This window comes from Mastomys coucha, unplaced genomic scaffold (genome assembly GCF_008632895.1).
Source record: "Mastomys coucha isolate ucsf_1 unplaced genomic scaffold, UCSF_Mcou_1 pScaffold23, whole genome shotgun sequence".
NCBI classification, from domain to species: domain Eukaryota; kingdom Metazoa; phylum Chordata; class Mammalia; order Rodentia; family Muridae; genus Mastomys; species Mastomys coucha.
The window spans coordinates 91999024-92013344 of record NW_022196906.1 but is presented as its reverse complement, the minus strand read 5'-3'; the positions used below and the strand labels follow the sequence as shown (position 1 = coordinate 92013344).

The 14321-nt window shown below is 46.8% G+C and overlaps 1 protein-coding gene across 1 annotated transcript in view; it reads right to left on the bottom strand.

Annotated features, from left to right (window-relative positions):
* Nucleotides 1-7808: 7808 nt before the first annotated feature.
* Rbp1 (retinol binding protein 1) overlaps nt 7809-14321 on the bottom strand; it is a 22789-nt gene continuing 16276 nt past the window's right edge. Inside the window, 2 exon segments of the mRNA XM_031346374.1 lie at nt 7809-8065; nt 9610-9711. Of these exon segments, the coding sequence (XP_031202234.1) occupies nt 8012-8065; nt 9610-9711 (156 nt within the window). The 3' untranslated portion in view covers nt 7809-8011.

Genomic DNA, 14321 nt, shown 5'->3' with positions numbered 1-14321 from the left:
TGGTTTACACAAAAAAGAGAAATGTGGAGAGAGACCACGGGACAACTCTTTGTGTCTTCAGTAATAAGCATCACTCACCATAACAAGACTGTCATGTACCAAGTATGAAACATACAGCTGCCTCGCCATGCTTCTCTGTCCACATCTGCATTGCCTCCATCTCTATAGACCACATCTGGATTGCCTCCATCTCTACAGACTGCATCTGCATTGCCTCCATCTCTACAGACCACGTCTGCATTACCTCTGTCTCTACAGACCGCATCTGCATTACCTCTGTCTCTACAGACTGCATCTGCATTACCTCTGTCTCTACAGACTGCATCTGCATTACCTCTGTCTCTATAGACTGCATCTGCATTACCTCTGTCTCTACAGACTGCATCTGCATTACCTCTGCATCTGCATTGCCTCCATCTCTGTAGACCACATCTGCATTGCCTCCATCTCTACAGACCGCATCTGCATTGCCTCTGTCTCTACAGACCGGCTTTCTCTGCCTTTCCATGCACAGCTGAAACACCCTTCTTTCACCTGTCTCTTATTCTACGCCCAGGTTCCCAGTTCCCAGTGCTACAGTGGAGACTGGCCGGCAAACTTTAGATTTCGATTCCCGGGAACTGGTCATCTGGTCAGCTTTCATAAATTGGTTTCATCTAGCCCTGCCCAATCCATTGTGGCTGATGAGCCAAGTGAGGAAGCACAGCTGTGGCTCTCCCTATTCTGGGAAAAATAGGAAGGTGTGTGTGAGGTTTCTCTCTGAGAAGAAGTGGGGGCCATGAGATAGTATCACCAATAGATTAGTGGAGTAGAATGGAGCATTCAGTATTTTGTTGAGGGAGGACTAGTGAGCAGTGTCTTATTATGTAGCCCAGGGTAGCTTACACTGCTGGCATCCTTTTAGCTTTGTCTCTACAGTGCTAGGATTACAGGTGAGAACCACAGCATCCCACTCCTGTTCATTGTTCCTTACTGCAAGCAGAACCCAGAGCACAGAAAAGAGATTTAGTATAGATTCTTGGTATCTCACAGTTCTTTAGAGTCAAGCTTGAAGACTATATAGTCGACTCTGTTGTACAACTCAGACAGTATCTATGGCACCCACAAGGATGCCATCCTAGCTACTTAGAATCTGAATTTTGGTGATAGATACACTAATTAGCACAATTTGATCACCACATGCTATCTTCCCATATTAAAATATGGTACCATATCTAATAAATATGTATAGTTATTAAGTATGATAATATTAAAGAGCAGTAGAGCAGTTTCATAGCCCAGGAGGCCAACGCATGCAGATCATAACTCAAGACCTGCCTGGGAAATTCAGTGAGTCCCTGTCTCAAAGGAAAATGTTTTTAAGAGAAGGGACTGGGGATATAGCTCAGCAGAGCAAATGCTTGCTTAGCGTAAGGCCACAGGTTCCATGCTCAGCACAGCCACAAGAAAAATGATAGCATATGAGGATCAAGCCTCAGGGAGTTCATACAGGGCCTCCTACATGGCACATGAGAAAAGAATCATCTGGCCCAGACATTTACTCAAGAGTTTTAAGTTGTTGACACTGTCTCCAAATAAAGTTGAATAAGCACGGTGCAACACAGTGTCAGCTGAGGGCAAAGCTTATTCATCCTTTGTGACATTGTATACTGTGGTGGAGCACTAACTGTCCTGGGGTAGGAGGAGCACTAATCTGAATGTCTTATGATCCTGTCATTATTTCAGACTAGGACTGCTTAATTTTGTTTACATTGTTTCTCTTTGTGTTAATCTATTTAAGTAGCTATAGATAACTATTTGAAATAATCCACACCGTTTTTAATTTTGGCAAAAACTTTGGTTCTCTCTTAGAGCTGTCTCAAAATGAGGCAATGACCTGGCTTTACTTTGGGAAATTCAGTGCTTAAATAAGAGGGTAATTGTGGGTTGTGATGGGAGGAAAAACGACCGCTGAGCTCACCTCTGAAGGTCTGGTAGGGCCTTGTTGCTGTTACTGTATTGGGAGTGGAAAGCTATCAGTTGTGTTTCTATCAGAACAAATTGACTCCTTTCTTGACAGTAGGAGTACAATTCTTATCCTTGTCTCAAGGCTTGGAGAGAAAAGGTCATTCCTACAACCTATGGGTATACCCACCTCTACTCATGCAGCTTTGCAGGTCTCAAGCTCGGAAGGAACTTGAGGCAGGGCTAAGGACATAGCAGAGCCCTTCCAGGAGAAGGGATGTGGAAAGTTGAGATGTTCAAATGTGGTGGGATGGCATGATGGGCTGCTCCTGCCATGGTTGGCATGGATAAGGGACATTCAGGGTTGGGCTGGATTCGATCACAGTTAGGCACTGAGCTATTTAGGTTATTTTTGTTAGAAACAGTCTTGGCATCCTAGTTAATTGGGACAGTTTCTAAATGAGGGCTTCCAGTGAGCTACGTTGGGGATGGGGGGCTCACCTGGTCTGACTTTACTTATAGGAAGCCTTGAAGGCTCTCCTGGAGTGATATTTGAGGGGTCTTAGGGTTTTAGAGTCTGAATTTTACTCTCTAACTATCCCCATGACTTCAGGGGACTTGCCTGCATCAGAAGCTCCAGGGTACCAGCCTACATCCTATGTGTGTGCGTGTCTGAACATGTATATATAGTACAGTGAGTTTCTAACCCTCTCTTCTATTGTTGAAGCAAAGTCATGGCTTCCCTTCTGTTTTTTGAGCTCGCAAGGCTCCTTGTGCTTCAGCTACTTATTACTCACACCTGTGGGCAAACTGTTACGCTTACCTCAGCCCTGAGGGGCCTCTTTGGTCCTTTTTGTTTGTTTAAATTCAACAAGTTGGTTTTCTATGTGCTAGCCACAAAGGCAAATACTATGTCTATCTATCTATCTATCTATCTATCTATCTATCTATCTATCTATCTATCATCTATCTATCCATCTATTCATCCATCCATCTGTCTGTCTGTCTCTATCTGTCCTACCACCTGTCTATCTGTCTGTCTACCTGGTTTCCTATCATTTTTCTGTCATCAGCTCTAAGTTATTTTTAGACTCACAAGGCTCTGAAGACTTGTGAGCCCATATTGATAGATGAAGAAACTGAGGCACAAAATGTTCACCGAAGTTCTTTCACCTCACAGAGCTAGGAAGGAATTTAACTGGGAAGACCTAAGCCCAGGATCTGGGGAGATCCAGAGCTTGGGCACCCCAGCCTGTCTTCAGCCTGGTCTGCATGGCTCAAGTTGGCATCAGCAGCAGCACCTTACTGAAACAGTGCACAGGACAGTCCTACTTCTCAAGTTACAGGACACCATTATCGGATGGTCTCGCTTAGAGCATTCATCGAAAGACTGTAACCCCTGCTTCTAAAGCACTCTCAAAACACCGTTGAGGTAATTGTCCCAGGGATGTGTACAGTGTGGGGAACTTTCTCCACAACTCCGAGGTGCCAGTCGAGCCTCACCTTTTGTCAACCCTTGTGGGTGTCACAGTGCTGTGGTCATGCGCTGGAGATTTTGGGGTGACTCCATTTTAAGTGTCTGACTATGTTGTTCAATAGCGAAGGACCGAGAACCTTTGTGTACCCCGTGACAATGACATCCACGTGCTGGTCAGGCAGCAGGGTTTGAAGTCGTGGTAGCATCAGTAGCTTGGCACTGGAGGTGAGAGGGGCTAAAAGGCCACAAAGAAGGCCCAAGCAGTCACCAAGATGCAGCTGCTGCCAGGTTAGGATCAAGGCTCTGCCAAGTGTTGGAGAGAGGCAAGTCTGTTGCTATGGTTACAGGGTTAGACACAACACACTGTCCTATGCTTCACTTGCATTTATTCCGCAGCAGGTGAACGTTGAATTAAATATTCCTATCCTGTGCCAAATTCCTAAGTGCTGATCTTCATCCGCTTTTATTACTACTGAGAGTGACTGCCAGAATAGTTCTTTCAAAGCCTGAGCAGGTCACTTTCTTGCTCTAAAGCATCCTTGGCTCCCTACTCCCCACTAGAACCAGGCCTGGCATTCAGGGCATTCAGCGAGAATGACACTGAGTCTTCATGCACCCAGAGCTCCTAAAGTTAGGGCACGTGTGCTGTGCCAGGGCCGTGCCTCAGTCTGCCATCAGGACGCCACTGTTGGGTGTAGCATTTATATATTGGAAGGGGAGGTCTCTTGAAGAGGTCTCTATACCCGAGGTAGTATGGGACAACTTACGGCATTTAAAACACCTTCTGACTGCCTAATGAGTGTGGCCAGTCATCGGCTAGTATATAACAAGCCTTCAGAAATAGCTATGTATGAGTGAATGGTCTTTTCAAGAACCCCTGTCTGAGTTCTCTTCTGTTGGGGACAGAAACAGGCTGATCAACAAAGAGTTGTCTCACAGCATAGGTAAGTCTAGGCTTTCTGCTCCTTTGGAGACACTGATGATAAAAGAATAAATAAATTCTAGTGCCTGACTAAGACATTTTATCAACCTCATTATTGATATTTTCAATCTGGGTAAGTGTTCATCATGTGTCCTGTAGGACGATTAGCAGGGTTCCTGTCCTAGTCCTGAAATCATATCACCAGACACTGCTGAAGGCCCCCGAGGGAGAGCGTGGCTGAGCTACCCATCAGGAATCTCTGGTCCAGGGCAGCTGCTCTCAGTCCTGTGGCATGTACAATCACCTGGGAGCTTAAAAACTAAAGATGCCTGGTGCTCTGACCCAGCCCAAATAGAAGTAGCTTTGGGAACAGCCTGGGTACAGGAGACTAGAACTCCCCAGGGACTTCTTGTCTTACTAAAGAGCAATGTCCCATGTCCATTGCTGCTCTATTCATAACATCAGGGACTGGAAAGAGCCTGGATGATGTTCATCAACTGATGAATACCTGAAGCAGTATGGGAACACATGGTGTGAATGAATAACAAAAATGTGGTCCATTTATACAAGGTAATATTATTTGGCTGTTAGGAAAACAGAAATTGTAAAATTTGAAAGTAAATAGATGAGGCTAGAAGCAATTATTCTGAGTGAGATAGCCCAGACCCAGAAAGACAAACGTTGCGTGTTTTCTCTTATGTATGGATGCTGGCTTTTATGCTTTGGATACATGTGTTTTATTCAGAATAACCAGAGTTTAGGTAGCTAAAGACCACAGGGAGGGACAGGATCTTCCACAGAAGGGGAAGTAGAATATGGTGTTATAAAGGGATGCAAGGGAAACTAAAACAGAAGGATTAAAGGGTGTGAGGGATTTGAGGGGAGGGTAGAGGCTCCTTGAAAAGTCAAATTGAAACCTATTATTGTAGAAGCTTTCTAAAATACATGCATGTGTGCAAGGAATTTAAATGAGGTCTCCATATACATAGGGGAGACAATGCCCAAAAAGACATCATATGCTACCAAATACCCCAGTACCAGGACCGGGTCTCATATTTGTGAATCATTGTCTAAAGGGGTTGCATACACCACAGGCTATTGTCAATGCTATTGTTTACCCTCCACAATCTGACAGTAAGATCCTATCTCTGAAGACACCTAGTAACTATGGCAGAGAACATGGGGAAATCTAGCTGGCACTCCACCGGAAACTTTGCCCCAACTGACCAGCATTCATAGTGATAGAAGATGCTTTATTCACTATCAGAGGGGAAAAGTAATCACCAATCTGACACAGACACCAACAACATGAGATTTTTGGTGTAACATATTATACATAATAAATACATAACATATATATTATAAATATAAATATAGCATAGATATATTCATATAACATAAATAACACAAGATATGATATATAATAAGAGACCTGACTGGAAGATATGCTCAGTGGAACAATAGTGGCAAGAATGTTATGGGAGTAACTAGTCACTTTTGATTGGATTTCATTGAATGAAACCTGTTTTGCTAATAAGACCAAGAACCTAAGACTAGACAGGCCATGGGCCCAGGGGAAAACCTACTACCTACCATTATTTTACTAAACATAACAACAAAGCAGCCCATAATGACATATTGTTATACCCATAGATCATCAGTCCATCACTCAGTCCTCAGCAGAGAAGCTTCCTCTTGTAGAAGACAGGAGTTAACACAGAGATCCACAAACAGACAAAGTGCCGAGACTGGGAAACTTTCGAGTACTCAGTCCTGAATGGATGTCTTTGTCCAACTCCTCCCTGAAAGGCTGAGGGATCTATCTACCCAGGAAAGGAAGAATTGTAAGATCCGGAGGTGGTAGATGATTTCAAGGAAATAATATGTTCTAGACACAGCAGGGCAGACACATAAATGAACTATAAAGACTATGACAACACACACAAGACCTGCACAAGTTCAAGTTAGAGAAAAATGCCAGGGCAAAGGAGCGGAAGTGGGCATAGAGTTTCATCAAGAGTCAAGAACTCTTCGCAAATGAGGAGAGGAAAAACCAGTTTTCTCCCATAGAGGGGCAGAGAGAACAGGCTCCATGCTCCAGAGTAGACGGCCAACACAAATCAGATGCCATGTGTTTCAGTATCTCCTGTTTTAAGAGAAAGAGCATGATGTTGGGTAGGTAGAGTGGGGAAGGATCTGGGAGATGTTTGGGGATGGGAGAGAATATGATAAAAATATACTGAGTGAAATTCTCAAGGAATAAATTAAAACAAAACAAAACAAACAAACAAAATGTCACCAACCAGGGCTTGGTGAGCAGGGAGGAAGAGGAGGAGGAAGAGGAAGAGGAGGAGGAAGAGGAGGAGGAAGAGGAGGAGAGGCAACTTCCCAGGTGACTAATACGTAGTCAGGTCTGAGAGAATGCTCTGGCTTGGCAGTCTGCAGACTTCACACCCCACCTATGTGGAGGGGAAGGCAGGTGCTCTGGTAGAAGAAAGGTCTAGACTGTTGTGAAGCTGCCCTGTGAACACTAAAGTTGAGACCTGAAGTCTTCTTGTGACCCAATGCTATTCCAGGGCCTGGAGTTCAGCTGGGTTGATTGGTGACTGTCAGGTTAGTCAGAAGGGTCTTCCACATGAGTCTTTTTTTGTTTGTTTGGTTGTTTTTTGTTTTTTTTTGTTTTGTTTTGTTTTTTTGTTTTTGAGACAGGGTTTCTCTGTGTAGCCCTGGCTGTTCTGGAACTCACTCTGTAGACAAAGCCTCGAACTCAGAAATCCACCTGCCTCTGCCTCCTAAAGTGCTGGGATTAAAGGCGTGCACCACCATCACCCACGAGTCTTTTCTTATTGCAATTATTTTCTCTATCCTTACTCCCTTCCACAGCTGGCACACTCTTTCTCTGCTCCTGGATAGAACCTAGGCTCTTATGCATGTTAGTCAAGCACTCTCCCACACAGCAACAGCATCCAGTCACTTTCTCATAAGTATTTATTTATAAGAAATGTTTCCCTGTTTCTTTCTTATAAGTGTTTTAATTTTAATTTTATGTGTGACTTTGTGTCTGACAGCATGGGTACATATATATGTATACACACACATGTACATGCATGTGTGCATGCACACACACACACACACACACACACACACACACACACACACACACACACAACGCACGTACCATGTATGCACAGGAGCCCAAGGTGGCCAGAATAGGGTATCCAGTCACCTGGAATCCGAGTTACCGGTGGTAAACTCCCCCACCCCCACCCCGTGTGTGTTCAGACATGATCTGGCCAAGCTGTGCTTCTAGGGAAAGAAAGATGCACAGCTCTACCCTCAGGGTGTAATCTGTGGTTTTTGCAGAGTTTCTCTGTCTACCCAAGGGAGATGTTTGGAAAAACTAGCCTTGGAGGCTCTGGAGAAAAAGCAAATGAAGGTGGATGTGAAATTTCTCCAAAACACACGTCTTAAACAGAGATCACTTTTATTGGGGGTAGCTTCATTTTAAGAAAAGGAAAAGAGACAAGGCAGAGAGACAGACTCTGCTGGCAGAAACCTGGGGTGGCTATGCATTTCAGCTCCATGCTAGGCAGAGGGAGCTCCTGACCATAGGCCTGTCCCACTTGTTCCTCAAGACCAATGTTATCTACTCTGGCTACTCTGGCTGCTCAGTGCACTTTCTTGAACACTTGCTTGCAGATCACACCCTCTGCTCTCATTTCCTGGAATAATAAAGACACTGGTTATTAGCTAAAGCAACATTATACTTGAGAATCTCAGGACAGGGACTTGGAACATATTCAATGGCCATTATTGATCTATATGAGCTTAACCAATTCTTTAGAAAGTTGATGGAATGGGATCACAGAGATCAGGCCTATAGGATGGAGCTGGGTGGGAGAAGGGGTGGCTCTAAGTTGACCAATAGGAACTCTCGACGGCTCCCTTGTTTTTACTCCCTTAAAAAGCTAAAGGGATTTAGGAATCCTTTAGGCCTGGAACAGTCTGTGCTCAGGGTCAAAAGAAGTGAGCCCAGAGGCATGGTTCACTTTTCTGCTTCAGCGTAGTATAAGAACATAAGCCTGGGCTTCCCACTGGAGTTACCAGGAGCTCCCTTATCTCAGGCCTTCCAGGAAGTTTTAAGACCAAGCAACACAGCTCAAGGTCTGCCTACAGGGGGAGCTCCTGCTGACTATGGCGGAAGGGGGGTGGGGTGGAGGACAGTGACAATCAAACTCTGTCTTCCAAGTTGTTGGGAAGCGAGGCTGAATATTTGTGTGACCTTTACCAAACCTTAAGTGCTGACGGAAGAATCTTGAAGCCCTTCCAGGGTCAAACCCCAGAGAACCTTCTGTACTCTGATCTGCAGTCTCTGGCACAGAGCTGTGGGGCTAAAAGGTGAGGGGACACTGAGATCATGTCCACTCTTTTGCAGCTAAGCAAACAGAGACCCAGGGAGGAGCGTGAGTTGGGGATGGGCCCCACAGCACAGGCCCCATGCAGCTGGCCTCTTGTCCTTGCAGCTCGCTCCCTCCGTGGCTGCCGAGCTCAGGGGCAGCGTGAGGGCATTCTGAGATGAGGATGTGATAGCTGGGGTCCTACCCAAGTCATCCAGCATGAGTGGAGCAGGATTTAGCTCAAGGTCATCTGGATGAGGCTCACTAGGCAGGGAGGGTAGCTGGGGGAATTCTAGGGTGGAGGAGTGATAGGGTATGGGTCATAGTAGTGGTCTTGGAGCCCAGCCATCTTTCCCAGATAGAAAGCAGAGTAGAAGTGGCTTTGCCCTGAGGCTGAGGGTAGAGAGGAGTGAACTGAGGAAAGCCTTTCCAGGCCCTCAGCCTAAGGCAAGATCACACTCGCCCAGTGAACTCTGCTCCACTCTAGTCCTATGGTGCACAGGATACATATATGTTATTTGGAAGTGCTTTGTGGAAGTGCAATCGGACTTGCCAGCGAGCCTCTCAGAGTTCCACATCTTCACTACCAAAACAGGAAGCTGATTCTCTGTTCCAGAGAACACAAGGACCTTGACAGCTGCTCGTACTACCAAATGCCTCTCCACCTGCTCCTCATACCTGGACCTTGAGTCAGCCTAGACCTTGAAAACACATTGTGTGGTTTTCCGAGTCCTTCGGGTATCTTCTGCAGAGGAGACGCTTCAGAATAGAACCAGTGCCTACCCGGTGCTCTTTCCCATCGCCCATTCACTCCCGCAGGGAATGAGGACTGCTGGGGACGCAGCCTGGGTCCCCACCATGGAACCTACCAGGTGAAGTTCATCACCCTCGATCCACTGGGTCCAGCCACGCCCCTCCTTCTCTCCCTTCTGCACACACTGGAGCTTGTCACCATCCCAGCTCACTGTGGTCTGTCAAAGCAAGAAACACAGTAGTCAGTCCTAGGGAAGCATCCCCCAGCCCCCACCCAGGGGGACTGAAGAGAGGGAGCCTCCTGACCTCAATAATTCAAGATGTGCTCACGGCAATTTTAGTGCAGAAAACCCACAGCCTACTACTCCACATGCCCACCACATGGTTTTATTAAAGTGTGCAGATCAGTTTTAAATTTATGAAAACCTTCATAAATTCCACTTAAAAGGGCAATTAGGATATGGAGAGCGTCATTGAGATAGGGTTGAGAATAGGGATCTGGGAGGGGGGAATTTCTGGAGCTGAGCACAGGCTATGTATGGCTATGCCAATCGGGGCCTTCTCCCCTCATCTCTGTGAAGAGAACCCTGCCTATCCCCAGACAGCTAATCCATTCAATCATTATTACTTCAACTTTTGCCAGGTCTTGTTATACCTTACAAGTCCCCCCCCCCAAGTCCTCAAAAAGCCTTCATCTCCCAGGGAGAATGACCTCAGATGTCAACAAAACAAGGCCGCAGGTGTCAGCCAGCAGCCTCCCGCCTTTTCTAAGCCAAGTCTCAATCTCCATCTTTTTTTTTTAAAGATTTACTTTATTATTTATTTTATGTGTATGAGTACACTGTAGCTATACAGATGGCCGTGAGCTATCATGTGTATGGCTGCTGGGAATTGAACTCAGGACCTCTACCAGCCCTGCTCGCTCTGGGGTAATTCACTGTAGCTGTCTTCAGATGCACCAGAAGAGGGCGTCTGATCTCATTACGGGTGTTTGTGAGCCACCATGTGGTTGCTGGGATCCGAACTCAGGACCTTCGGAAGAGCAGTCAGTGCTCTTACCCGCTGAGCCATCTCGCCAGCCCTCAATCTCCACCTTTATATTCTGCTGCAAGGACTGGAATCTCCTATACGTGTGTGTCCCAGGCTGAGACTCGCTATGCTCATCTGGGTGGTCAGGAAGTAGGTCAGTGGGGCTTGGAAGTCCCGGCTTCCGATGTGCTATACGGCTTCTTTTTAAAGGCGTTCTGTTGCTGGGGTTTCAGGCCAGAGGCTTCAGGAGGCCAGCAGTAAGTTAAGGAAGGGGAGGCCAGGGAGGAAGAGATACTGGGATGGGATACTTCCAAAGAGGAAGGCTGGACCCATAGCAGAAAGGTCCTTGGCGATTTGTCAGGAGATAAAGGCAGAGGCACAGTCCTCCTGTCCTGCCTGAGACCAGCCTACAGGCTGAACTCCATCTGATACAACCCCATATCCCACCCTTGAATCGCCACATCCTTACAGAGCACGCTTCCAGGTGCTGAGACAAGAAGAGAGGCATCCCTGAGGGGTTTCTGTTTCCTTGGAGCAGCCAAGACCAACCTAGGAGCCGGGGGGGGGGTGGTGGATGGGGGGGAGGTTGGTGCAGGGGGACAAAAAGACAACGGGAGGTCAATCTGGTCTCCCTAGTATGACCAATAAAGAAGTGCCTGGTGTCCACAGGACCTAAGCTGGGTGAACAGACATGGCCAGGACATCTCTCACATACCGTGCACACCTCCTTTTGGATATACATCCTTGCCATAAGGGAACGTCCTCATGAGTCCTGCCACCCACCCTGCAGTGGGAAGGACTCTGTGTTCACTCTTGCTCACTGTGTGGTCCTCAGTGACATTAACACTCCCAGGGTCCCCACATTCCCACCTGGCATGAGGGTGCCAACTCAGGGGCCCTGGCTTTAGATAGCTCAGGTTCTGAGCTTCTTGTGTAGTCTGTCACGTTCAACATCAGGGCAGCCAGTAAGAGCCTAATGCAGATAAGAGGGAGGGAAAAATTGGGCAATGGGTGCAGAGTGAGGACTCCCCTGGTGGCCCAAGCCTCTTTTCTTCTTGATGCCCTCCAAGGGGCATCAGCCCCATCTTTGGGCTTGCTGATCACTACTGCCCTCTGCTGTTGAGATGAGCCTGCAGTGAGACATTTGGGAGATGCCCAGGGAGATGGGTCCTTCTCGAAAGCAGAAAGGTGTGAATTAGAGCTCCAGAAGTCATGTAAAAAGGCTTGTGCTGTCCTCTGCTTATGAGACCAGTGCTAGGGAGACAGATATTAGAAGATCTTTGGGGGTCCAGCCTACTCTGTGAACCACAGGCTAATGGGAAACCAAACAGAAGGAAGAAAGGGGGAGGAAGAAGAGGAGGAGTGGGAGAAGGAGGGAAAGGAGGAGGGGAAGGAGGAAAGGAAAAAAGAAGGGAGGAAAGGAAGAAAGGAAAGAGAGAAAAATAGGAGAGAGGGGTGGGGTGGGGGTGAGAATTCCTAAGCCTGACCTCTGGCTTCCACATACATGCACACACATGCATACATGCAATTGTACATGTAGATGGGTGTACACAAACACACACACACATGATGAGAGAGAGAGAAAGGGAGAGAAAGAGGGAAGGAGAGAGTTCACAAGAGAGAGGTAGGAGAGAAGGAGGAGAGAGAGAGAGAGAGAGAGAGAGAGAGAGAGAGAGAGAGAGGTTGACATTTCAGATGGCAGAGTGCATGCATGCAACACAAGCTAAGCCTGGATCCTCAGAGCTCACATTTAAAAGCCACATGCAGTAGTGCGCATGTCTGCAATCCCAGTGCGACTCTAGTAACAGACAGGAGGTGGATAAAACTGTCTGAAACCAGTGGACCCAGGAGCCTAGCGTGAGCAGCCATAATCAAGAGAGACCATGGCTAAAACAAGGTGGAAGGTGAGAACTGACACCCGAGGTTGTTCTCTGACCTCCATGTGCGTGGCATAGCACGTGTGCACCTGCATACGTGACATCAGCAGACACACAGAAGTACAGAAGTGAGGCAGGTGTAGCTAGGGGTGTACCATGGTGCACACTGATCTCACTCCTGGAGACGGTTCACAGTGAGTGTGGGGCACAAGAAGCCTTGTGGCTCCTCTCCTTGATTCAGAGACTCCCTTGGGGCACAAGTGTGTAGCTTCAAGCCTGAGAAAGCCCAATGTCAGGTCAGAAAATGGTGTAGTCTGAGTCCAATGAGACTGCAGCGAGCAAAGGCTGTTATGTCCCAAATGTGGCTAGAAGCCATACACAGGGTGTCATCCATGCCTGACCTCCCATGGGGAGAGGGATGGAGAAATGAGTCCTTGGCTTCAAACAGCTCTTAAGAACACATGATTTCCTGTGTTTATGCAGACTTACTCTGTAGTTAAAGGACTCCTGACCTCAATGAAGCATGAACAGACTGGCTGGATCTCAGGTAGGATCTACAGGGTTTTGCTTTTTCTACCAGAAAAGCTGGCAGATTCATACCCTCTGTACTTAAAAGAAGAAATGCAAATGAGTTTATGTAACCTCGCTTCCTCAGAGATAACTGGCTAATGTTTTGGAGTACTTCTGTCCAGTCGTCTCTCAACATATCCATATATTTCTGCTTTTAGAAAATTAGGATTGCCATCATGTTTGCCGTTATGGCCTCATTTCTTTATTTATTAGAGGCGATTTCCACGTGCACAAAGAGTAACCATAAGCATGCTTTTCATCGTTATGTACTATCCAGAAAATGGCCACATCATTTGCAAGAACCAGAGGGAAATGAAAATGAGGGACCCTTATTCAAAAATAGTAACGATTTAAAGACAGCAACAGCAGAGCATCCAGGCACGTGCGGAGCCCCTCAGGGCCTTGGTGGTGTTTTAGTGAACATACATACCATTATTCAGCTGATTACCTACTCTGGGACAGTTGGGCATTTTATAACTCCATACAGTATAAATAAGACCTCCTCACATACAAAGCTTTCAACACATTATTTCCTCAGAACATATGTCCTGAGGAGGATCTGCCTCATGGAATCCTGGGCAGATTGTTAAAGCTTTAGGCATGCCAACTGGATCACCAGACTCACACCTGTTTACCCTCCAGGGCCACTGTCAGAGAATGGCCATGACAGGGATATTCACTAGCTAAGGTGGGCTTCTGCCCCCAAGGCCATGGCCATTCTTTCTGGATCCCATGGCATATCTGGACATAAGCAATAGTAATACCATAGCTCAGGGGGCTGTCTGGTGGTAGGTAGAATAGCAGGCACTGGGGTAGGAGGTCCAGGAGCAAATGTATACCTAATATATAAAAGTCTTTCTGAGAGCCCTATGCACAGGGAAGAGATCCCTCAGTTGACACCTGTCAGTGTCCAAGCCTGTTCCTGGCCCCAACCAAGCTCCTCTCGACTCTTATCCTAGGTAACTTAGAACACAGATTGCTCTCCACTATACTGGACATGGTGGGCATCTAAGGTTAGAGAGGTTATGTGACTTAATCAGAATCCCAAGGGCACCCCTGCTTCCCATGGCAGGGCACCTGGTAGATACCTGCTAAACGTTTTGGAAGAAGAGAGATACGTTTTGGGAGGTTGAGGCGAGAGGCTCACTATAAGTTTAAGGTCTGCCTGGCCTAAGTGGTTTTTGTCTCAGGGACTCAAAATTCTATGGCAACAGGAAAGGGGTGTGAGGAGCAGCAGGGAGAAGGGAAATTGCTCAGAATGAAATGAAAGGTAGCTTTGGCTAAACTGGAACTCACTCTGTAGACCAGGCTGGCCTCAAACTCAGAAATCCGCCTGCCTCTGCTTCCCAAGT